Source organism: Cataglyphis hispanica, chromosome 3 (genome assembly GCF_021464435.1).
Source record: "Cataglyphis hispanica isolate Lineage 1 chromosome 3, ULB_Chis1_1.0, whole genome shotgun sequence".
Taxonomy (NCBI): domain Eukaryota; kingdom Metazoa; phylum Arthropoda; class Insecta; order Hymenoptera; family Formicidae; genus Cataglyphis; species Cataglyphis hispanica.
In genome coordinates this window covers 11,511,714-11,538,229 of record NC_065956.1, presented here as the reverse complement: position 1 = coordinate 11,538,229, position 26,516 = coordinate 11,511,714, and the positions used below count along the sequence as shown (strand labels likewise).

Here is a 26,516-nt window from a genome sequence, read left to right as displayed (position 1 = left end):
CGACAAATATCGTGAATCGTTTGACTGACCAATCACAAGAGAGAAATATCTGCCTCTTTTGTCCTGATTAGTCAATCCAACGTTTTAAAGTACTTAGGAAATCAACCAATCGCGTTAAAACAAAACGATCGCGTCACTGCGTTCATACAAGTGACCTCAAATTGTTTTTGCAGCAAACTCGAGTCGCCGTTCTACGAAATTGTATAATCAATGCAAAAGAAATGTATTCACTATTCTTTCAATTGGAGAAAAAAAGCTATTTTTGTATTATTGTAGTTTTTGATATAATTACACTATTTTACGTTACTCTTTTTCATTCCATCTTATCTAAGAAAAAATTTACTCGAATTATGCTATAAAGATCTAAAAAACTCACCATCTCGCTGTTGATTGTTTGCCGTTGTTGCAAAAATGTTGTTGGAACTTCTGGAATGAATTCGAGATCGGCATTCTTTGAAGTAACACTAATGATCACTTACTGTAAAATAACACTAATAATCACTTACTTTGGGGTAACACTAATAATCATTTATTCGAATACGACGCGATTTTTGTCGATTCCGCTCGATACTCGATACACGCTCCCCGACATTCGAAATTTAACCGACGATACGCGGCGCCACCGCTGAAGCAGCGCTATATGCGGAAACCGGAAATAATGAAATAATGCGCTCGCGCGGGAGATCATGTAATCGCGCGCGTCGGTAAAAGTATAAATTGTAATGCGGAATTGAATTTGCCGTAGATAAAATCAATTTCTCTGTCTAGTGTCTGGTTTTTTCGATATCACACACAATAAAATCAGATCAAATCATCAGACCAATTAAAATTAAAAGAAAGAAATTAAATTCAGTGAAAGGACAATTATAAGATTCAAAATTAATTTAAAAAACATTTTAGACCTCACTCTATCACATAATTATAAAAATTATCAATTGTCCAAAGATGTTTTCTTGACATATCCAAGTAGAAATTTATTTTCAATTTCTTATTGTAACAATTAAAATAAATAAATGAAAAAAAAATATATAAAAGAAATACAAACAAAGCTTCCTTTATGAGGAAATAAAATTGTTGGAAACAACATTTGATTTCTAAAATTAAAAATGTATTCTTAATGAATGCGATGTACTAGAAAGAAAGAAAAAGAGAGAGAAATTCTTTTTAATCTATATTTTTTAATCTGCGATAAAATAAGATCGGTTTTTTATCAATATCGATTAAAATATGTTTTGTAATGAGATATCTGTTGGATAATTATAAAGAGTTCAGTTGCGTAGTCATTATGGCGATTTAGTAAAAGACGGAGAATCAGAGCTAAATTATAATTTAGAGTCAACCAACATTAATGAAATTCGCAATTATTAACGTTTTACGGCATCAGGTACCTCCATGTACTTTGTATATTACATAACATTTATCTACCTTGTAATTATCTTTGGCAAACTAAATTCTGCAACGCTCGAATTTCGCAAGCTTACTAGTTGCGATATAAAAGATTGGCGGTAGTCCGCGGTAGGAGCATTCCAGTAGGAGACTGAAGGAGGGAATAGCGAGAGAGAGAGAGAGAGAGAGAGAGAAAGAGAATGAAAATACTTACAATTCGAAAATGGCATTTGATCGAAATCGCATGGAAATGCCACGGCGTGAAACAAATGACGCGAACGATGACATCGGAAGAGAGGGGACACACGCGGGAAGCAGGAAAGAGCGGCTGAAATTAATTGACCCTTTGCTTCGCTTGTTTACAAAATATCCGGTCCCTAACAGGGCTCGCGCGAACCGCCACGCCGTGTCGAGACGGATGATTGCGTTGCGCGCGCATCGATGATATGCGCGGTTTCCAGTGACGTATAAGGGAATAGCAACGATAGATGGAGTAATGAAACATTTTTTGCAATTTGATAAATTAATCACAAGTAAAAAGAAAATTCTTATACACAGGTCGCTGAAAATTATCCGTATGTTTTATTCAATTTCTGCTTTTCTCAAAAAAAGATCTCGCATTATTACGTTAATCATTGTAAGGATCAATGTAAGGATCTAACGAGATAAATTTTCATAGAAAAATAATACATATGCGCAAAGATATCAATCTTGATTTTTTGTGATAGGCCATAAATCCTCGGATATAAATCATGACGTAAACTTTAATACGATTGCTCCGGGCACCGATAATCTCAGCGCGTTCCTGACAGTATGAGCCGCCGCCACCGTTCGGTAAACGCACTACTACACGGACAGTTTCGTAGTAGTATTTCGAGCGCCCTTAACCGCGTACATACACGCCGTCAAGTAGAGAGAGAGAGAGAGACGGAGGACGGAGCTAGCCCAGTCAGGTAGCCGGCGGCGAACCTGCGACAGACGTTACGCGCGTTCGACGATTTTTTCTACGGGTGCCTCCAGGCTCCCGGTGGGTGCGCGAAGCGTGGCACTGACAGCAACCGGCCCTCGACCCCTCGACGACCGGCGGAGCCAGCTCCACGCGCGTGAAGTTTGCGTTTCTACTGACGAGCGTACGGGGACTACGGGGTACGGGGCGCACGAGCGAGGGGAGTCACAGAGTCACACGCGAGACGGCGAGAGACGGACGTAGGTACGGACGGTCGATCGGACGGACGACACGGGCGGAAGGTGGTGCAGTAGCAGCGAGTTTAGAAACGAACGCGGCCTACGAACGATTGTCCTTGCGTATCTGATGAGCTCCTCCGCCGCGCCGCTGCTGGTGGTAAGATGGCTGTGCAGCTGGACGGAGGAGGGAAGGAGGATCTGAAAACACAGTTTGTCACGCGGGAGGGCACCTATAAACTGATGACCCTGTCGGAGTACTCGAGACCGAACCGGGTCGGCTACACCAATAGCCAGGGCAGCGCGTCCGTCAGAGTGTCCTTCGTTACGTTGCCGGATCCAGCGGATCCCACGGGCGCGCAGGGTCTCGGCGATCGAATGTGCTTCAACTTCGGCAAGGAGCTCTACGTTTATGTCTACCGCGGTGTCAAGAAGGTGAGTCCGTGGCCGACTCCTCGTTGGCCGCGACGACGATGACGCGCGACGGTATCGAACTCGCCGATCGCGGACCGTCGTCGCGACCTAACCTCGCAAATATCGTCACGGTGGGGACTCCATCTTTGCGGTTGGCACATCACCACGCCTTGCACGAAGACGTCGCGTCCTACGTGACGAGAAACGCGACGTCAACAATTTTTGTGGAGTTGATTCGCGTGGAGTCATTGTTGTTCGCGTTTTTTATTCGTCAATGAACGAGATGACGTCATGACACGGCATACACTCGAGCTGACACTTCTTGGAGGTGTCCAGAGTACTTTGTAATCGTGTACATAATAATTGCAGATAATACTTGCATGTTATCATAATTCTTAGTATTTAAATCATTTACATACACATATATGAAATGAAAGACAGAAGAGTAATCAGACGAGATTGATTTATTATGATCTTTGAGAATTATTGTATAAAAACAGCATTTGAATTTATTTCTGAGACATTTTTAAAATAAGAAAATAATTTGTTTGTAAAGTAATTGACTACACATATCAATATGTTAAATTTTTCTATTATCGCTAAAAGAGAAATTTTATTTTATTGCAAAGGTTTAATTAAAAAAGCTTAAAGTTTCAAATATATCATTAAAATATTTCAGGCTGTGGACTTAAACAAACCAGTGGATAAAAAATTATACAAAGGGACTAATCCAACTTGCCACAATTTTAATCAAACAACAGCAACAGCTGATAGTGCTCCATTATTGGTGGGATTTTCTACAGGGCAAATACAGTTGATCGATCCAATAAAGAAGGAACTCAGCAAATTGTACAATGAAGATGTATGTAAAATTAAATTTTGCATGAACCACAAATTTTATCACACGCTAAATCCTTGAAGAAAATTTCTCTCCTATATTGCATTTATTAGCCAGAGAGAGAATTTTACGATTTTTACGATTACGATAAATTTTACGATTTTCTACATTATATCTACAATCTAACTTATACTGAGATAAATAATCTGATAGTTCAAACAATATTCTTTATGCAACTAATATATATCATATTTTCCTAGCAATGTGTACAAAAGCTGTCGACACTTATCCAATCTCTGTGATATGTGTATGTTATCTTATTGAAATATGATAAAATGGAAAATGAATGCTAGTTCCGTAGTTAATGCCATCCATTATGTCTTATAATGACTGTACTTAATATTTAATAGTATATATTGTCCAGGCTACTTTTTGCTGGTAGACTCGTACACTAATTCAATTATAACTCAATCAAATAATTAAGCTTAACAAGTAACATTACATAACTTTCCGCTATCTTCTCATAACAGATATAGGCTTTGGTGGGACAGTTGTATTGCTGACTTTAAATACATTTTGGTGTCAATAAATGTTAACTGATTCATTATTTTTGTTTAATCATTATATTTCATGAGATATGTGTATATATTTAATAGTCTTCTTTTAACCTTTTACTGCCCAATGTTATTTTCAAATTACATATTGATTTACTATGTATCGTGAATACTATTATTTTCTTTTGAACTTTGTTTATTCATCAATTAATTTTAAAATAATAATCTAAAAAATTATTTATCTCTAAATTTTTAATCTATCTTATTAATATTAATTTTTTAATATTAATTATATTTTGTCTTGATACGCATGTGAATACATTTTTTTATTCAAGGATATTTATATTTCAGAGGCTGATAGACAAGAGCAAAGTGACATGCATAAAGTGGGTACCTGGTTCGAACAACCTATTTTTGGTTTCTCACAGTTCTGGTCAACTTTACCTTTATAATGAAGAATTGCTTTGCGGAACCACAGCGCCTCATTATCAGTCATTCAAATCAGGTGATGGATATGCCATATATACTTGCAAGACTAAATCCACCAGAAATCCGCTGTATCGATGGGTGATAGGTGCGGAAGGTTGTTGTATAAACGAATTCGCCTTCAGCCCTTGTGGCACAAATCTAGCCGTGGTGTCTCAGGATGGATTTTTACGCGTTTTTCAATACAACACTATGGAGTTGGTTGGTTCGGCAAGGAGCTATTTTGGTGGCTTTCTATGCGTGTGTTGGTCACCGGACGGACGTTACGTGGTGGTCGGCGGCGAGGATGATTTGGTGACCATTTGGAGCTTCCATGAGAAACGTGTTGTGGCACGAGGACAAGGCCATCACAGTTGGGTGAGTGTGGTCGCCTTTGATCCGTATACCACGTCCTACGGCGATCACGACCCTGACTTTAGCGGCTCGGATGATGAAACAACGATGTCACACAGCAATCATAATCACTTCCATGAAAAATCGCACCGTCTTTCTACGACCTCGCAAGGGGGCGGTGGCGGTCACTCGAACCGTAACTCTTGCGGCTCGGAATTGAGAATGTCGGGCGGCACGTGCTACAGGTTGGGCAGTGTATCCCAAGACACTCAGCTGTGTCTATGGGACATCACGGAAGACGTATTGAGGCAACCTGTGTGTGCCAAGCAGAGGTCCTCTGTAGCGGGTGCTACTAGTGGCACCCTGTCATCTTCGGGTACATTTAATAGTGGTAACGGAACGGCAGCGACGGCAAATCATCACTCGAACTCGAATACTAAACATAATAACTCGAATAATATAAATTTCAAAGAGAACGCGAGTGGTAATAATGAAAATAGTAATAATAGTACGAGCACGAACGCCGCAGTGGCGACCGTGAATTCGTTGACGCAGAGGCTAGCGGGTCTTGGTTTTGGCGAGCGCAAAGGTGATAATCACAAGAGAAACTTTAGTCTCACTATGCGAGGTGGAGGCACCGGTGCAACGGCGGCGGCAACGACGGCCAACAACAGCACGACGACAGTCGTGCAAAACAATGGTGGCGATAAGACGAGCACTGGAAACTCGACGAATACGACGAGTAGTAGTCTGAACAACAGTGTTGGTGGGGGTTTAGTAGGTGGAACGGGAAATAAAAAGGTTAGTTCCGTGATGGACGATCCCATGAGGTTGATAGGGACCGCCTGGTGTCCCAGGTTCGACGAGTGTCCGGTCCTCGAGCCGCTGGTGTGTAAGAAGTTGGCGCATGAGAGACTGACTGAATTAGTGTTTAGGGAAGATTGCTTCGTGACGGCGTGTCAGGATGGATACGTGTACACGTGGGCAAGACCCGGCCACATGGTAGGTCCTCTCACGATAAGCAGCACCCTGCACAGGCCATCACACCATCATAGCAACAACCCTTACACTAGTAATATCAATTCCATGCGATGTAACGAGCTCTGATGTAACCCGTTATCTCCAAATCGTTATTTAGCAAATCCATCAAGTAGAGTCTGTTAGTCTAAAAATCCGAATCCTGTGTACATACATATACATAGAGTTAGAATTTAGAGTGATGTTATTGTGACGAAAGTGGCACGGAAAAATCTTGTAATGCTTTGGAATAGTCTTCCTATCGCCTGTCGTGATAGCGGAAGGAAGTCTTGAAGACGAATGATAGTTTTTGCTCGGAAGTATTAGAACAATACACATTGACAAATTCGATTTATTATTACCTTGCCGGTATTTGATACGACGGTTGCATCGCTGTTATTTAAGCTTTATATGCTACGATCAGTATATTTAATCTTAGAAAGAGAAAGAGAGAGAGAGAAAGAGAAAGTCCCTATTCAGTCCGTTTAAGTCTACGATTGAGATATTGCGTTGGAGTTTTATTAGTATTGGGAGGTGCCATCAAAGAGAAAGCATTAAGGATTTTTTAAGTATTTTTCTTTAAGTTTATATTATGTATATATATGGATTATAGAAGTACACGGATGGACGATACTATGAGTGAACAAACTTGTAGTCTAAAATATATTTGTTATCAGACCCTTGACAATTTTAGGACATCTTTTAGTGTTTTTAGGTATTTTTTAAATATTTATAAAGTTATAAATATACCTTTTGGATAATTTTGTTTTTTATTGAGGATATTTTTTTCATTTGATCAGATAAATTCGCGATGTTCTCAAATAATTAACAAATTTATTATACTCCAAATGCATGAAATTAGATATTTCAAATTAATTAGTATAGAGCGCGTGTACACACACTACGATATTTGTTTTTTTTCTTGGATATATATTAATATAGATTTTATTAATATTGCATTTTTGCGAGAAATACGCGGGCACGTACAAGCTTTAATTATCTTCTATTTAGATATTTTCAATTCTATTCTAATATCCGATTACTGCATGCGTTACGAACAAAGAACATTCATGTGTGTGCTTAAAGTTCATTCATAGTATAGGCTATCGTTAATACCTGTGCCTAATGATGGTCTGGTCAAGATATATCCTCGCGATAATTATTGCAGAATTACGCGAGCTAGGATAGATATCGAATATCGATATATTTATGTTTTTGGTTTGCATCCTCGAGAGCAATGTTGTTTGAGCCCTATGAGGCGTTTTGTGACAGGGCAGGCCCCTTTATTGAAGAAAGTCTTCTTCCTATTTCCTGTAAAGTGTTGTTAGCTTAACTTAGCCGAGCATAAAAAATCAACGGACAATTACTTAGTCAAACTATCGTCTCAGATTAACGATATGAGATGCGAGAACATTTAATCTTTTGTTGGAAACGATGAATTTTGCCTTGTTGTATAATAAAACGAAAATTTGAATGAACAATCGCTGCTTGCTTTTCGCTTGTTGAAATTTTGTTCAATCAAGTGCAATGCAGAAGCTCCAGGGAGAAAACAATCAGAAAAAAAAAAAAAATATATATATATATATATATATATATATATATATATATATATATATATATGATGACATGTAAGACGATGTCTTTACAGTTTATCGTCTTACATGTTTTCTTTTTTTTTGCTTTTCTTTTCTTTTTTTTTTCTTTTTTTTCATTATACTTTCGGCAATACTAGATCCTGATTCTAGGGCTCGAATAGTCTTTCCTGGCGTTTTGCATAGAGCATTTGTATTCCACACTCATCTTTTCATTCTACAGCTTTGACCAAAATTAAAAGCAGTTTCATTGTGTTCAATTAAACTAATCGATTTACAAATCTGTAAATTAAAATTATGACCAATATTCTGTAATACGATTATTGAATCTTTAAAGTTTTCACTTCTATTGATTCATACGAATTTGATATATTACAATCTTTTTAATGAAAGTGATTTTTTACGCTTTTGGCCAACGCTGTGAATACCTAACTAATTGCGGAGTTTGCGATATAAAGTTCATTATAGCTTCTTTTATAGCGCGACTTATATAATTTAAAAAAAAAAAATAGCGCGTCTTTTATAATTTAAACAGAAATGCTTGCGCTTATTTCTCAAAGCCAATGAAGCATTAATTCCTTTTTCTTACTTTTGATTGATCGGAAAGATTAATGTTCTGTACCACGCTTTGGCTGATGCAAGAGAATATCGTGGATGAGACTTCCCTGAGTTATCGCATGGTACGTATGACTTATCATTTTTCGTTCTATTTTGCTTTTTTTTACTGCTTGATCAGACTTGCCATTGAGTAGAATAGAATATACACGCTCGAGTCGTATTCACACACATTCTTGTCGAGACATTGCTCGGCGACGCTTCCGAATTTTACACTGAATTGCACTACATTTTTCTCGGCTCATGTACGCATTTGCCAAATTTTCATTATCCCCGAAAAGTTTCCGAACTAACTAATAAGATAAACAATATGTGTATAATACAAATTATTTACAAATCGTTGTAATTTTTTATTTACTAAAGGATACGAAATTTATTAAATACATTAAAGATATAAATTTTTTCATCTTACTATAAATATATAAATTTACAAAGATTGTCTTGTCAATTGGATTTCTTTCTATACTTTATTTATTTAATTCAATTATTATAAATTGTCACATATAAAAAAAAATAAATATCTAATTTGTAGAATAAGCAGCAGTATTTGTAACGTACATTATGTAAAAACTTTTCGAGAATAATGCATTTACGCAATGATCGGAAGAGCATTAATATCAATAAGAGACTCACGTTCTCTCTCATTTCAGCCAGGAATCGGCCAGGTCGGTGGCGCCGCTCTCCACGTGGTTAGTCCGGCAGAAGGCGGCGGTACCATAGTATAGCCAGAACCGGACATTGACGTCGGTCCACCGCAAGATAATCAAGAGGAACCGCAAAGTTCGTCGCAAGCAACCGAGGCGCAATTTCAGCAGGCGTATATACGCCGACGTCATTTGTACTACGTCTGGCCGAGCGAAAGTTATTCCGATACGGTTTAAGTGAGCGATTGTTCGATTAAAAAACGGACGAATTAAAATGAAAATCTGAAAGGAATCCATTTCTTTAAAACCGGACATCTCAATTTGGAAATTAAGAATTGATTTTAAAATTTGTGGACTGCAAATTAAACCTTAATCTTGATATATCAGTAATACTTTTAACTGCGAATATGCGTTAATTGTGGAACAGAAGGGAAACTTAATCGATTGATTTTAATTTTAATAGAGATTTCATTTTCCCGGTCATTTTGTTGTCAAAATAGAATAGATAAAAATTTTTTAACGATATTAAATCTACATAATGCTGATTTAGAAAGTTAAAAGCACAAGCTTACGCAAAACGGATTCCTATAAATTCTTTTTAATTCGCCTACATTTTACGGACTGCTGCTTAACGTTTAAAAACATATACACATTCACACATACAGTGCCGTCGTTTTGGTAAGCCGCTCTTCCGGTGCATATCATTTCTTCTTCTTTCTTTTCTTTCTGTCGTGACGGCAGCAACGTTACGCAACCTCGTGCTCTTTCCCCGCGAAAATCCGCGGAGTCGGGAGCAATCTGTGTATACATGTACATACATATACGTGTGTATGTCTGACGATCGTGACAGATGCGTTGTATCATTCCAAATAAAGTTTCGCGATAAGCATAGTGTATACGTTTCTCGATTGATGGGACACGTGGGATTTTCGACGCTATTACAGGAGCATTTTTCCGTGTATTTATTATGTGAAGCGTTGAAAATTATATAGACTTAAAAGTCACAGAGAGCCAATGTTAGGACCGATTGATAGAATATAATCTAAGCTCTATTTCATAAAAATAACTTATTTTATCTTGCTCATTATGATGTTATATATTGAACAATTGCTCGATAACACATAAAATTTATAAAATATATTTAAAGGATATTCTAAATACACACGTTTTAGAAATTTTTTTCACTTGGATGATCAGAAATAACTACGAAACATTCCTCAAATAGAATTATTTTGTTAAGTAATTTTTAATTAAAAGTGACTTATTAAGTCTTTATTATTCTCAGTGCTTCATTTTGGTCGATTACTTCGAAGGACATATTCCGCAAGGCCGTGCGCGCATGCGCAATATTAGTTTTTAATTTACATATAAATATACCTGAGAGGGAGAGAGAGAGAGAGAGAGAATTATATATTGTAATTAGTAACGAAATACAGCGTTAATTTATATCATTCTAGAGTGTCTATTTCGATTGCTTATGTCGATTAACTTTGATCACGAGCATTCCTGTGCAATTTAGATATTAAATATCTACTGTTACCATATTTCCGGCCTTTTAATGATGTTCTTTAATTTATGCGTAGTGATTTGTTGCAACATCGTTTGCTCAAATTTTGCTTTGAAAGCTTGACATGAAAAAACAAGCTGTAAATCAATTATTATCAGAAGCTTTTATTTTCAATTATGAAAAACTCAATATATTAAAAATATATAATAACGCTTTAAAAATTGCAAATGTCATACATATACATATATATTTACGAGATATAAAATACATATAAAGAACATTTTTTCTGTTTCTCCTTTTTTTTAAGTAAAATATAATTTAGCTTTTCCTGTAAGATTTTTATTTTTTCAGTATTTACAGCTTTTTTACATCAAGGCTTCTTTAATGTTAAACGACATTTTTTTCGCTACGTTTCGTAACATGCAACGTACGCACCGTCGCAGAAATTCTATCAAAGCACTGATATATTACACCGATAAGAGGACCGATTCTCGATAAGATTTTTTTGTTCTGATATTTTCGTTCTTGTACGACGTACGACGTGCGGTAGATTATCGTACGTCGATGACATTATTATTATTTTAACAAGAGCAAGCTCGTTAAAAGTATGCTGTGATATGTGTATTATATATGAAGACACTGATAAATGATGCAAGCGATGAAAGTCACTTCCAAGCACTCCGTCGTGCATCAAAACGGACTATCGAATTTGTGACGATTACACATATAACTACTGATTAGTTTCTATTTATAGACAACAACCGAAGCCGGCCTGCGACACACCAGACTATAATCCATCTAATGATTCTGCAAGAAAAGAGACGGATGAATCTAAACGAGTCGAAACAAATTGTTTCCTGTTCGTAATCATTATCTAATCTTCAAAATCGCAGATTAAAAATTTTTAATTTCTTTTTATCATTTTACATTTTTGTGATATACTAAAACAATCGATATGATATAATTAAATATTATATATGGTAAACATAAATAAGAATTTTTAACATACCGTAATTGTAAATGAAAATCTATTTTCATTTTAAATTCCTTATTTCTTTTAGAGAGAAAAATAAAAATGTAAAACGATAGAAAAAGTTCATCTAATTTTTAATTAGAAAATTAGGCTTTTGCTAAATAAATTTATATCGATTCTTTTACATTCATCCTCTTTTTTGGAGAAGATCGCGATCTATAAAGTTCCTATTCGTAAACTAAAGAGCGAGCTCGTGCGCTGAAAGCGCTGATTTTCTGACCGATGATAGATTTCTGATGGAATGCGTTCTCGGTCTTTGCACAGGACGAATGAAAAGCTCGTCGATCAACGAGACTCTGAATGGGTTTTCAGATTTTATATATGGCGGACGTGTGCATGATGAGTTAACATATATTTAAAATGAATAGGAGACTCGTAATTTCTTCGTTTTTTTGAACATGGGCATGATCAAACTTTCCTCTGAAAATTTGTGGTCTTTTTAAGATGAAACATATTTATATTTAATTGATTTCAAACGTGGTCAACAAAATCGATTTAACAACACATGCTACAATTTTTTTTCAAGGCCACAACAATGTTCTCGCTACCGTATAAAGAGCAGGAAACTTTTCTTCATCCGAGACGTATTGAGACGAAAATAAAATGCAATTCTGATAAATCGCATTGTTCTATAGTAAGTCACAGATGACATTTTTGTGAACAATTAAATAATGAACGCCTCTCAAACTGTTGTAACAGAAGATATGTAATTTATTATTAGATGGTAAATTTTGCATGCAAAACGATTGTTTTAGATGAATATAATAATACGATTTTTCCTTTTTATAACGATATCCTTGAAAATCTATCAAAATACTAAAATATATCTATATCGCTATTCTTCATTTGTGCATATCGAAAATACGTTTTTTTTTAAATTGTGCTTTTGCGAAAAAGAAAGAATTCTGAATAGCATATTAAAACCTCTTATATGTGCAAATTACATGTCTTCCGTTAGAAGCACTTTGAGCAACGAAAAAATGCCTCTTTGATTTACTAGTTTGAACTCGGATCGACCAGTGACTTTCTATGGTTTGGAAGTAGAAGGACAGGTGTTCCTATATATTTTAGTATCATTTCACACTTCCTTCGTCTTTCACGCCTGTGAAATGATTTTTCGATCGGTCTAGAGTTTCAAGGTATATGAATGAATTATGTACAAACAATTTACATATTGCATAACCGGTTGACGCATACTTAATCGATTATCTGCAATTCCGCATAAGAGCGGTAAGATGTAAAAAGGAAAAAGACGTGTCTCTCGATTGAAATTGCGAGAACGCGATTAATTCGAATATATATATATATATATATATATATATATGAATAGTGGTGACTTTTGGTCCAGCTGATTATATACATCCTCATTCACCGATAAGAAACCGAGTCTAGTATCTCTGGCAGTTTTTTATGAGACCTTTCCACGGCAAAGAGCTTTATGGCATCGCGTCAGATCTGTACTGTACTTCTCGGCGCATTTCTCTTTGTTTGTTTATAAGCGTGTACATTCTTTGTAATTGTAAATGAAAACATTTCATTGTTAAAGTATGCGTGTTTCTTACTCTGCATTCGGTTAATTTATCCTCTTCCTGGAAAGTTTTCTCTTGTTTATAAAATTTTCTTAAAAATTCGAAATTAACAATGATTATATTACATATTTTTCTTTTATTTCTCATTGGATTTGGATTTATTATTAAAATCTTATAAATTGAAAAAGAGAAAATTGATAAAATTAAAAATTAATTAAAAATTTGTTTCTGCAAAAAAAAAAAGAGAAAAAAATAGAAAAAAGAGAGCACAGTTTTACATATTAAAATTAAAATACTGTAATATATTTCAGTGTATTTTCAAAAAAACAAATAATATTTAGATTTAAGTGATAGTTATTCATAATTCTATAATTCCACAGCCAATTATGTCCGGAATGCGCATATGCTGTCAAAGATTTGCAGCAGTCTTTTTTTTTTTCATATAGATTGCACAATAGAAATTTTTCTGGTGATAGTCTCGAAATGTCCGATAGTTTCCGCGTTAATCTATCAAAAAATTCATCATGACGAAGAAGCTGCAGATAGTACGGGTAGATAACGACCTAGTGCAGAAGGCGAATTTGCAGATCGGCAACAACATCATCGGCCGAGGCGCTGCAACAGGAGTGAGTTATATCATTCGTATACATCATGTAAGATATTCGTCAATTTATAAAAATGTCGTGCAATAAATGCATATGATATCAGTATAAGTGAATATATAATTGTCCAGTGGGAATGGCGAATTTTTTTTATAATATATCAAGAATCTTTTTCATAATATTTCAAATGATTAATTATAATATACATAATAATAAGCAATTGATGATTAAACTTTGTGATCTTCGTTGAACTTTATCACCTGATTTAAGCTAAAATATAAGTTTTCAAAATTATTCCTGTATTTCTAAGTTGAGTCGAATTTAGCAAAGTTTACTTGATTGTGAAATATTTATTTTGAACTCGTAAAGTAAATATAAAATCAATTTTGATAATAATATTAAATAATATTAATCAATCAGTGAATCCTTGACAAAAATAGCGATCTATCGAGCATGTATATATATTCTTTTTTATTCGATGAATTGTGTGCCATTATCGTGATTATCCATGGGCCCATCAAGCCTATCTTAGGCTTAGGCCCGCATTCATAGTCTGTTCTTATATTTTTATATTTAAGATCGTCTTAAGTCTGGTCAACTTAAGACTCCATTCAACCAATGATATGCCCCCACAGCATCTTAAGACCATATTTGAGAAAATTTTAAATCTTAAATGTAAGAACGGACTATGAATACGGGCCTTAATGCAGATCTTTAATAGTGTTTCATCTATGACTGTATTTGACTATTTCGCAGTTTAATTAATGTTTGGAAGGCACTAAAATTATATTATAATTAAATTTACAATACACTGATTTGTATTACAGTTACTAAACACATAGATATTTTTAAGCATCGTTATCAATCGATTATTGCACACAAATGGGAAAAATAGATTATTAGGGAAATGCAGAATTGTGAATTAAAACGCGAATGCATCATCGTAAATTTGTTTATTTAGCGAAGGATTAATATCATAATAATATCTGTTGCGAAACTTACATATTTCTCGTTATCGCAGTGCAACGATGGCCAAGTGCTCAAACATGCTGTAACCATCAATCTGTCACCCAATGATGAGATGACGATTAGTCCGGTAAGGTCTCTGATTTCGTGTTTCTTCTCTCATCCATCGTTTATTCATATTTTAATAATAATTTCTATCATTAGTTGTTCTATTATTAGTTTTTTCTACATCAATTTAGTAATGAGCAATATAAAAATATGATTTAATAATTTATAGTACAATAACTTTCATATGATGTTTAATACAAACTTATTTTGTTTTCAATCATATATAATATTGCTGCGCAATATCAAGTGCCATCTCAGTCTTCTATAGAAACCATTTTCAGTATTAGGTGGTGCCATGTTACATGAAACAAGCTGGATGCGCACGATGGCAATTTCTTAAATTAGGAATCAGTGTGCCGATAAAACCAGGTGATGTCTGCTCTCTGCTGCCTGATAAATGTTGGTTTAAGGTCATCTCAGTGCCAGATATGACGGAAAAAAATGATCAGATATTGAAAAGAAAAGTATAATAATTATTGTTCATATTTGAAAGGACTTTTGCAAGATATTAAAGCTAATATTAAATTCTATGTTTCAGGCTGATGAAAATTTGAATAATGATGCAGACAGTAAAAAGGCATGTTTATCATCCAATGTGGAAATTATTGTATCTCCTAGTGAAACTTCGAATGATATGCTTAGTGATAAAGATCCATTAAGTGAACATCAGAATTCTATTAATGAAAATAGCGAACCTAATGATGACGCTGCCCCAATCTTGCAAGAAATCAATTCTACAAGGTATTATTTTAAAATTCAAAATCAATTTGATAGCATAAACAATTATTTATCATTTGCATATATGGATTTTAGCTCTCTAAGGGGAAATAGTATGCCCGCAACATGTTCTAAAATGTTGATAGACTCTCAAGACATAATTGACAGGCAACAGAATGATAAGAAACAGGCAGTAAAAAACATCAACTCAACAAACGAAGCTATGACAAATGTTGAAGCAGGAAAAAAAATTAAATGGGATTGCGATGCTCATTTTAGTGATCAAAGTGAGAGTGTTACTGAGTGTGTTCAAGTGTTACCAATACAAAACAATGCTCGTTCGCCTGTTGCTATGCATAAGAATAAAACAAATGCACGAAATCCTGTTAAAGCTATTAGAGAAAAGTGTATATATGGTGCTCGATGTTATCGGTAAGTGAAACAATGCTCTCTTATCAAAATTTTACCAAACCACAGTTGAAAGTACAAAACATTTTTAATAAATTTATTTGCAGAAAGAATCCCAATCATAAAAACAATTACAGCCACCCGGCCGATTCCGATTATGACAAGATAGATAATCGGAAGGAGTGTCCGTACGGTAAAAAGTGTTATCGTAAAAATCCTCAACACAAGATGCAATTCAAGCACACAAGCATTCCACGTCATCGTCGAAGAGCCGCCACCCCAATGCACTCGGCGATCAATACTACGTCTGAAACAGATCATTCGTCTGCAGAAGAATCTGTCGACGAATCTGATTACGAACCGTCTGTGTATACAGAAAGTTCGGACGAATTAGAAAGTACAAGCGAGTGGGAAGACGGCACAACGGGCTGACAATAAACCAGCCTTCTCACATCGTCGTCGATTTCTACATCATATTTTTCAGAGTGTCCAAATTATAAATATTTCTATCGGTAATACAGATATTTTATTATGAAATATTTATTTTTATATTCAGATTGAGAAAGATGAGAGAGAGATATAGCTGCATTTATTTGTTAACACAAAGAAAAGTATAAAAATGTTATAATATATTAAATCGACGTTGTATATTTTTATATTCCACGCATCGGGAAATATATGATTATATTAATCTGATGCAGTTTGAGATATAGTAAATTTTTTATCTGAATTATATGCAACAATTTTGTAGTTATTTATCGATCTTAACAGTTAATTTTTATTTATATCATAATTAAAGTAAATATATATTAATTATTTTCTATCTCGCAGATTGATAAGTCCACAATAATTAACAATAATATATGAATTTAAATATATGAATTGTTTTCGTATATTAGAACGCCTGATAGCCTTCATCGTCTTCAGTGGTGTATTCCTCAGTAACCGCAATAGCCACATCGGCCAGCATATGTTTCGGAATTTCTGATCCTCGTACTTTGATAGTATAACATGCATTCTCCATTTTAGTTAGGCTTTGTTTGAGCGTGATGATTTTTTTGTTCATTTCATTACTAAATGCTATACTTGTATAGCCGAGGAAAGCTATGTATATCTCTCTGACAAAGTTACATGTTTGATAACAACTGCTTATATCGCCTATTGCCAAGTTATTGATACACTTCCGCATCAATTCTCCAGTTAAATCAGCTATTCCCAGGATGTAATCCGTCGGCGTGACCATGACTTTTCTGGTGATAATCTGCTCCGTCGAGTTGGCTGGAGTTGTGTGATATGTCAGTGCTCTTTCGAGTTCCGTACAATTATGCATTTCACCATTTTGCAAGTATTCATGGAATGTGAGTGCTTCTACATATTCTTCTAGACAAGCGCGATAGGCTCTGTGGAACTGATAAGTGTCTTGACCGTTCAACTCATCTGCAATATCTCTGAATAGTGTCTGAGCTATATTATCTAGTCTTGACTTAGCCGCCTTTAACACGACATTTCGTTTGCTCTCTTTGTCAATAGTGTGCAGCAAAAAGATTATTCTCTTGCTCTCAATGCCTATGTCTCGATTGATTTTAAAAATCCTCTCATAACGGTCGTGCTTGGCATCCAACTCGGCCGCATAACCGCGAAATTGTTGTATTACGATACTGTTATCGTCTATATTCTCCACCACCTCCTTGCCTTTGTCGCCGAGATTGATCTTGTCTTTATCATAATGACCGCGATGTCTCCTCCCTCCTGCAAACCACAATATATTATAGTCAATGATAAAATTGCAGAATATTTAGGGAATTAAATACAGTTATAAATGTACAAAATAATTTCGTGTTGTAACAAATATTAAAGAAAAATCAAGTCTCGAAATTATGAAGCACTAATATATGATTACTGATATAAATATTATTATGTATTATAAAAAAGAAAAATACTTTTCATAAAATTAATCAGGAAATTTAATTTTTAATACAATATTATTGAAATATTAACATAGATATTTATTTGGCTACTATAACAATAAAAGAATAAAACAATATATATCAACATTTTTTAGAAATCTTGCAATTTTAATCAAATTAAAATACTATTCATAAACAATATTTATATAATAAAAAATATTTATATTATATATACATTTTAAATTTCAACAATAGCTTGAACTTTTCCAAATACTTAAGTATAGAAAATAAATTTTATTTTATTCTCCAAGTTAATATTCAATTTTAATAAAATGGTGAAAATTGAAATAAATTGAGATAAATGAGATAAATGAAAATATAATATCTTTTTAATTTCGGGATACAGATTGTAATATAAGAAAATTACAAGATTTGCTGCAACGATAATATAACCTATTTTCTCACAGAAAGTCAAGAGAGAAGAATTTAAATTTAAATTTAGATTTCGCAATTTTAAAATCCATTTCTTAAGCTTTTGAAAAATCAATTCTGTCTATCATTACTGTTAAATTTAATCAGTTGTCAAGTTTATGACAGTTGTTATGACTGTTGTCATGAATACATTCTTAGGTGGGGGGAATAATATTGTTTTTAACAAACTGATGACGTAACATGATATAAAACAAAATATATAATGTAGTAACGATTAACAAATTTACCTTTTCCTGACATTACGATGTCTCTTGATAATTTCGAATAATCTTGTTTACAGTGATACAGAGTATACACGAGCTCACTTGCGGATTGTTTTTGTGCAATATGATACTAGCAGACGACTTTTGACAGTTTCGAATTAGCTTACTTTTGTAACAATAGATGTCGCCACTATATGTATTCAGTGGTCTGAAAGAAGCGCTCTAATCGAATTTAAATCATTATTGTATCTGTGGAAGCTTTGCCGGAGTTAACGAGATCGTGTAAAGTTCTGTGTGTCATTTATTCTGTTAATATTTCTCAAACATTTCGTAAAATCAGTAATAAACATAACAATAACGAAAATAAAAGTAATTGCGGAGTGATTTAATATCGAAAATTAGTGCGAAAGAAATCCCGATTTTTGATTATTTCAAGATTTGATTTTAACCGAATTTACTGAGAGAAAGAGAGAGAGAGAGAGAGACAAACTTTAGAAACTTAATTTGCGAAGGTAAGTTATATTGAAGTATTCCATGTCAAAAGTTAGAAAAGAACGAAGAACGATGACCACCGATCAAACTTTTATTAAAAAAAAAAAAATGATTAAGTTTGTTGAAGAACGCAATCTTACTGATGTTCTCCATACTTAGATGAGCAACTTGTGTGTAATGTACCATATAACTTTTTTAATTCACCTACTTTCTGCACACGTGTATCTTAGGAGTAGAAAAATCATATTTAAACAAAATGAAAGTATATAGAAGAAGAAGAATATTTTAGCGAACACAAAATATAGAAAATATTTTACTATGATCCTCTTTCCAAGTATTAAAACTTTATGAAACGACACATCTTTAATTGAAATATCTACAGAAAAACATCAGATAAAATTGAGAGAGAGAGAGAGAAAGAGAGAACACATCTAATATTTTATCTTTATATTTTTTAAATTTTATTAAAAGTAGAAAAATATTATATTATTAACAAATATATTAAGATTTAAAAATAGTTTACCACATTAAAATTAAAATACAACTGTTTATATTATTAAAAAATTAAAAAATGTAATTAGATCAGGTCCAATTGTTTTGCAAAATAAAATCACTTTGTAAATTAAAAAAGATAATATTTTAGTCATCTCTACAATTAATATTGCCAGTCAATTAAATTTTATCTGATATCATCTGTGATAATTTAGATTTAGATAATTTAATTTTTAATTGGTTTAATTTAAATTGTTTTCTAAAAAATACGGTCAATTGAATTTATTTGGAACACTTACATCAAGTTTTACGAGAATCGAGGAGATTGGAATTTACTGAAACTTCTCCTGAAATATCCTTTGAATTTAATTTGTTGAAAATGCACCAGACATGTAGTTTTGAATCTATTGACCGCAAATATCAAATAGGCGAAGGTTGGAGGGTAAAGTTGAGAGTAGTACTTGGGGTGGATACAATGTCCGGCGCAGAATTCACAAGGGGAATGGTTTGGAATTAATCAGTACCGGTCTTCGGTAAATAACCGTAACGAGGATCCCTCGGTCAACTCGTTGAGCTCTCTAAGAATTTAAGGAAAGACTAGTTGAAATACACACACCGAGAGGTCGATAGATAATGAAGCTCAAGGTTTCCTGATAGCGTTCAAAGAACGCTAGTAATTTATTTTGCAGAATAGTATACATAGAATGTATTACATATCATGTTCTTTATACGATATATTCATGAATTATATATAAAATTATATTGATCAAATATAATTTTTCTTTTACAATAGATTTTTTAATAAAAAAATAAAAATTAAATAAAATTGATAAAAATTTATTTCATAAAATATTGAATTTCTAATTTTAATTTTCAAAATTAGAAATTGTCTTTAAATTTATTTAACTTCCTTTTTTTGCTTCTACTTTATCTCTCTTTATATATCTGTTTATTTTTAAAAACTTTTATAAATTTAATTAAGATACATTAAAGTTAATTTTTTCCTACTTTTGTCACTAATTTTGAATTATTCTGAAAAGAGGAATTGTGAAGAGGTTGAAATGAAATTGATTACATTTAACTATATTGTAACATATTTTGTTGGAAATATTTGATATCAATTAATAACATTCGGCTAATTGGCAGAATGTAAATGAATAAGTGATTATATATGGTGGTGGTATGGATTGTTTATACCCGAGTTGAAGTATATTATGGATATTCTACCTAATATAATAATAAATTTAATTTAAAAAAATTGTATTTTATATTATGTACAATTTTTTGAAAATAATAATGGACGAAGATATCATTAAATTAGAAATATTCATTATATAAATTAAAAGTAGTCCTTTCTTATTGTAATTATTAAATAACAAAACTACAATAAATTAGAAATATAAAGCAATTTAAAATAACATAAAATTGAGAAATAATAAATTATGCAAAATATAATGTTATAGCAATTTATAGCAATAATAAATTTATCAGAAATAAATAATAAATTGCTTGTTTTTTAGAACATAAATTATTTAATAAAAATAATAAATTATTCAAATATATATATATATATATATATATATATATATAATTATAATTATTGTTAATATATTAATAATTTATCATTAATTATTAATATATTTTTAATCAATAATTTTTAAATAAATGATAAATTTATTATATTTAATATGATTTTACTATATATTTATTTGTTTTATATTGTATTTATTATGTATATACTTATTATTATTATATATTATTTGATTAGATATTATTTTAATTTGATTATAATAAATTTTATTCTAATAAATTTTACAGATTATAATAAACAAGTGCAAAGAGCTGTTTGATCGCGACGAACGGACTAGCTGGTTACGTGTGATTCGTTGCTGAAGCTTTCCTAATCCTCCCAAGAGACCAGCCCGAAGATGTGTCGCTGTTCAATTATCGACATTCGTCGACTGCCTGATCCTATAATCTCTGTGATAAGAAAAATTAGGAAAACTACATCTCTGCGCGGATAAAATCAGGTAAGAGTAAATTATATCGTAAACTCTGCGATTCTGATCGTAAACTCTGCGATTTATCGATTCTGGAGATTCCAAGGAATCTTTTCTCGAGTGATGGACCATTTGCCTGCTGATTACGTTGCATCGCAGTAGAGATTGATAATCGCCGCCTCCAATTAGCGTCTGGTGTACAACTCGCGTATACCTCCGCATATAAATTATCTTTTGCCAGTTTGAAGGGAACTTCGCAGACTTTCTCTTGCCGATGATTTATGTTCGCGTCGTTTAACAAAGTTTTTATTTGCGGTTGAAATTGTAAGAATGATTTATACGCATGCCGTATGGATTTTTCAAAGTATTTCTTCGACATAAAAATGCTCGCGGCATTTGAAGGTTCGGCGTATTCATATGTACAAAAGAATATAAGAATATGTTCTATTCACAATGCTACAGTACTAAGAACTTTTTGCATAAATGAAAGATTTTGAAATGTCTTTTGAAATATTGCCAATACTTTATATACAAATGACATTTATAATCTACTTTGAATAGTGTTTAATTTGTAATTGTTCGGAAAAATCATGAATTTCGAATTGATCACTTTTCTACGAGTACTTTGCTAGAAATCGGCTTTTTAACATCGAAATGAACTTTAGACAGTGCTTGCATTTTCCGGGGCAGCGACTCGTGGCGAGATGTAAGTTGTACGCAGAGTTTTGACCATGTAAATGTACCGCGGCAGGTATTCGTGACGGTTGCTGAGTGAGTTTGTGCGCGCAAACTTAAACGAACGCGGCCAAACGTGAAATCATAAAAGTTTCAGTTCTAAGATGTAACGGCAGAACCAGAAGCACCAGATATAGCCAAGCCAATGTCACAGTGTATTTTAAGCTGTAATCGCCCGAAGGATTAAACTTCGACGTTCGAACCTTCCAAATTCGTTGTTTGAGTTTGGTCTTGATCCTCGCACGACTTATACGTCTAACTCCTTCAGAAGGGTCGTCACCTCACGTGCGGCTCGGGACATTCACCTTGCTGTAGACTGATTCTCTAACCTTTGTTTATTTTTCGGATAAATTTGTCTATTGAATAAACGTAAATTTTTCAATTCAAATATAAAAAAAATTTCTTTTGAACAAAAGCTACAGCGCAAAATACCGTAAAATTTTATAATTATAAATGAAAAAGTATTCTCGAGATGCAACATAAATTGATGGAAATGAGATCTTAAAATTGCAATAATTTGCAAAGCAATTATTTTTTATAATAGAAAAAATTGCACCTACTTTAAATATATTTTTTTAATTACATTTAGTTCTCACAACACGCTGATATTAAACATTATACTATCTTTATAACAAATAAATGAAATAATATAAACCCACTATCTATTAACTTGCATGATTATTCGAAGCTACTATATTTTTATCTATCGCACACTTTTATCCGCTGTTGTTCGGGTACAAGGATATATAAGTGCAGATCGAAGTAGGACAAAGAGGAGAAAGAGCGAGGAAGTAGGGCATGCGACTGGCAGACGGTGCACTTTGCATTTCCAATAGGCAATTACGCATGCTTAATTTAAAATACAGGCTGAAATATATAATACAGTTACTTTAAAATGCTATTTCAACAAATCCCACAACATATCATAATTCATTATCATTAGATATAAAAGATATATAAATATTTTCCTTGATAACAGATATTATAACACATTACGTATATAAAAATTTTATTACTTAGAAACACTTTAATTAAGATAAATTTATCGGTAAATTAATCAGGAAATTAACAAAATATTTAAAGTTAAAATTAAGCAAAAATAAATAAAGAAGTTTCTATTATTCGTTTAGAACCTTCTGAAATTTACTTTTCTGTAATTTGAAAGAGTATTAATATTTTACCCTAGATTTTTAAAAGAAAAAAACCTTGTCAAAATGGTAAACATTTTAAATATGTGCAATCTCAGTAAACAGAAAATTCTTAATATAATGTTCCGTTAACTAACGCTATGTCATGAATAATTGAACTACAGCAATAATTCCGCGTATTTAATGGCAATGAACCATCAAGACAATTGAACGAGAAAATAAAAGAACTGAAGAAGAGCCCCCAGGAGAGAGACGCGTTCAAGGAGATTCTTGCTTCACAGCCAGGAAAAGCGGTATGAAAAGAGACCGAGAAGATGCTGCTAGTTCCTCGTCGCGATGCAGTTATGCTTTATGCGATTTACTTCGTGATGCCGTTCTCGTTGCGCTTTTCTTTGCAGGATAACGCCACACTGTCGCCGCCCGCAGGAAGAAAACGTGTATTGCCCCATAAAAGCGGCAAAAGAGAGGAGAACCTTTGAATAAGTAGATAAGTTTGCGCGTTTGTGTAAGATAAACGCCAGATTTTCCACGTGATCTCACTTTACAATTTACGAGATTAATATTTCTTTGAAAAATTCGATGTCAGACTTTCCTGCAAAAAAAAAAAAAACAATTTTAATCTACAGTTTTCTATCAAATTTAGAAAAATTGTATTGCAACGGGCAAAATGATCAGATTGAAAAATGTAAAAGTCGTATTCATAAGAAAAAAAATAGATGTGTAAAATAAAAATAAATCATAAATATTTTTAGAATTTCAATTATATAAATATAAATATGGATATACATATATTTCAAAATCTTTTTATACGAGTTTTAATCAAACACATTTATATAATAATTCTTATAATTGGATTAAAAAAATTTTTTGTTTATTTTGTATCATATCCGATTGCTTCGCAAAACGTTGATAATAATGTGTTTCCACAAAAAAAGAAGAATAAATAAATAAATTATATATTTGCAAGGATGACGAAAATGGTAATGCATCGTTGACGAGAATGAGACTCAGCATAGAAAGGGTATAACACGAAATTGATGTGTTTTATTTATATACAATATTTACAAAGGCGTAGTGTGAATCAAATGGCTATATAAATGTCTTTGGTACGCTTAAACGCGCGCAGAAGCGTGTGGCTTCATCTCTCAGTCTACAGTCTCCATCAGCCATGGTCCAGGAATTTCCTATACCTTGTTGAACGACCTAGTCGACGACCCGGAAGTTAGGCAATGCAGCAGACGTCTGGATCTTCCCGTCTATCCGTCTAGAACGCCGCGTCGACCGACCTCTCCTCTTAATGTCCCACCCGGTGTTTGACCCTTAAATGCAGCTCTCCTGAATACTCCTGTTGATCGATTCCGAGTGCGGCCTTTGAAGACTGTAGAATGTCTGAAGTAGAAAACGAAAATAGAGTGAAAGAGAAATTAAAAGAAAAAAAAGATTGTAACAAATAAAATTATTGCCGTAAAACAGATTATGTGATCGTTGAATAAGAAATGATTTTGAAATGATTTAGGATTTGTATTTTATATAACAATTTACATACAGAATTTTGTAAACCGATAAAACATTAAAAATTTTATTTAAAACATTGTTTTTAAAATTATATGCAAAAATATAAGAAGAAAACATGCAAGAAAGTATTTGTTTATTATACTATGATATCATTGCTATTAGATATGATATTATTTGGATTATTAGTTGGATTCAATCAAACTTGGAAGATATTTGTGTTTACGGTTTATAGTTAAAAGATCTGTCCTGATGGAGATATGCGAGACCACTTAGAAAAATGAAAAAGCGACGACCAAGAGGGAATTGAATTCGAGATCTATCTGCAGAAAACTTCTCTTATTTAGTTAAACTATCATGGAATTTTCATAGCGAGTACTTTTAGAGTGTATTTTTGTAATACTATAGAATAATATATACATATATGTCGCCGGCGATGGATCCCAAGAATTTTCGATACAATGGCGAAACTCGAAATTGAAAAGTATATTCCTGAATAAATAAACCTTACTGTAATCATTATTTATTCATGAATGCAAATTGAAGTCTCTAAAAATATATTACGTCAAGTTTCTGTAAATTCACACATTCCATAAAATATAAAATTTACATAATTACCGAGATCTCAATAAAGTAGATATTTTCATAGAAAAGATAGAAGAAAGAAATGTTCTATGACTTTAAATGTTTAATTTGAATTTTAAAATAATTCAAATTTAACAACAAACAAACCACAATACTTTATTGACACAATTATACTCTTTTCTTATTCAGAATAAATATTAGACGCAACGGAAACGTTTTTTTCGCTCACTAAATCTGACTCGTAGGAAGACGGCGATAAACGAAATCGTAAAGCAGATCAAATTCGAAAGTGGTTTTCTATGTTCGGGATTATTGGGGCACATATGCAGGTATATGCGTTCACTCTAGATTTCCTTAAATCAGAAGTTTCTAAAATTCTACGCGATCAGCCAATCAGATTCAGATTTTTTAAATATTTTTTAAATATTTATAAGTTTTTACGTTCTTTTCTATTGCTTTACTTTAAAAAAAATATGATAGATATTTAGAATTGATATGTATAAAAGCATGAATTTTTAAAATCATTTTAATGAAAAAACTTTGCTTTTTATTTCGAGATCAATTAAATTTTTTTAAAACAATCTTTCTTGATCGAATGATCAGAGGTAGATATCGGAAAATTTAATCATAAATAATATAAAATTTTAAGTAATCTTTATTTTGACCATTAATCTTTCGCTTCGGGAAATCTTTTTTTCTTATTACTTAAAAACGTTTAAACGTTTTTCTTCTAAGAGAGCTAGCTGGTCTTTAGAATTTAGAAACTAATGCCTTAGCAGATTACTTACGTTCGGCGATGCTCTCGGGTAATCTGAATCTTCTAGGACATCATGGGACATCTCACGTCCTTCCAGTTGACGTGGTCTTCGTGGTAGAGACCCGTAACGAGGAAGCTTTCTGTCTGGAAGAAGTACCGGGACGGATTTAGCGTCAATCGTATAATCGGTTTGAAGTAAGCCCGTGGATTTCGCAAAGTATTTTGAACTTCTCTCTCAGCGGCAACTTTAGCAACTTTAGCT

At 33.1% G+C, this 26,516-nt stretch overlaps 3 protein-coding genes and 1 long non-coding RNA gene across 6 annotated transcripts in view; 1 reads left to right on the top strand and 3 right to left on the bottom strand.

Annotated features, from left to right (window-relative positions):
* Positions 1-2,337, bottom strand: part of LOC126859328 (uncharacterized) — an 88,488-nt gene extending 86,151 nt beyond the window's left edge. Inside the window, exons 1-2 of the long non-coding RNA XR_007688797.1 lie at positions 1,601-2,337; positions 377-478 (exon numbers count right to left, since the gene is read on the bottom strand). This is a non-coding gene — a long non-coding RNA (uncharacterized LOC126859328). The remainder of the gene's footprint in view (positions 1-376; positions 479-1,600) is intronic.
* A 203-nt stretch (positions 2,338-2,540) lies between these two features.
* Positions 2,541-16,568, top strand: LOC126859321 (WD repeat-containing protein 20-like). The gene is made up of 8 exons (XM_050610458.1): positions 2,541-3,003; positions 3,662-3,844; positions 4,726-6,195; positions 14,754-14,828; positions 15,094-15,270; positions 15,345-15,547; positions 15,620-15,955; positions 16,039-16,568. The coding sequence occupies exons 1-8, from the start codon at positions 2,734-2,736 to the stop codon at positions 16,361-16,363; spliced, it is 3,039 nt and encodes a 1,012-aa protein (XP_050466415.1). The 5' UTR covers positions 2,541-2,733; the 3' UTR covers positions 16,364-16,568.
* A 134-nt stretch (positions 16,569-16,702) lies between these two features.
* Positions 16,703-18,708, bottom strand: LOC126859280 (translin-associated protein X). Its single transcript, XM_050610400.1, has 2 exons — positions 18,558-18,708; positions 16,703-17,680 (listed from the first exon to the last, which is right to left on the bottom strand). Exons 1-2 carry the CDS (start codon positions 18,568-18,570, stop codon positions 16,827-16,829), a joined length of 867 nt encoding a protein of 288 aa, XP_050466357.1. The 5' UTR covers positions 18,571-18,708; the 3' UTR covers positions 16,703-16,826.
* Positions 18,709-24,421: 5,713 nt separating this feature from the next.
* LOC126859234 (nephrin-like) overlaps positions 24,422-26,516 on the bottom strand; it is a 223,107-nt gene continuing 221,012 nt past the window's right edge. For all 3 annotated transcript variants that reach the window (XM_050610297.1, XM_050610296.1, XM_050610298.1), the window contains exons 14-15: positions 26,286-26,398; positions 24,422-24,789 (exon numbers count right to left, since the gene is read on the bottom strand). In XM_050610297.1, coding sequence (XP_050466254.1) covers positions 24,721-24,789; positions 26,286-26,398 — 182 coding nt within the window. In that variant the 3' untranslated portion in view covers positions 24,422-24,720. The remainder of the gene's footprint in view (positions 24,790-26,285; positions 26,399-26,516) is intronic.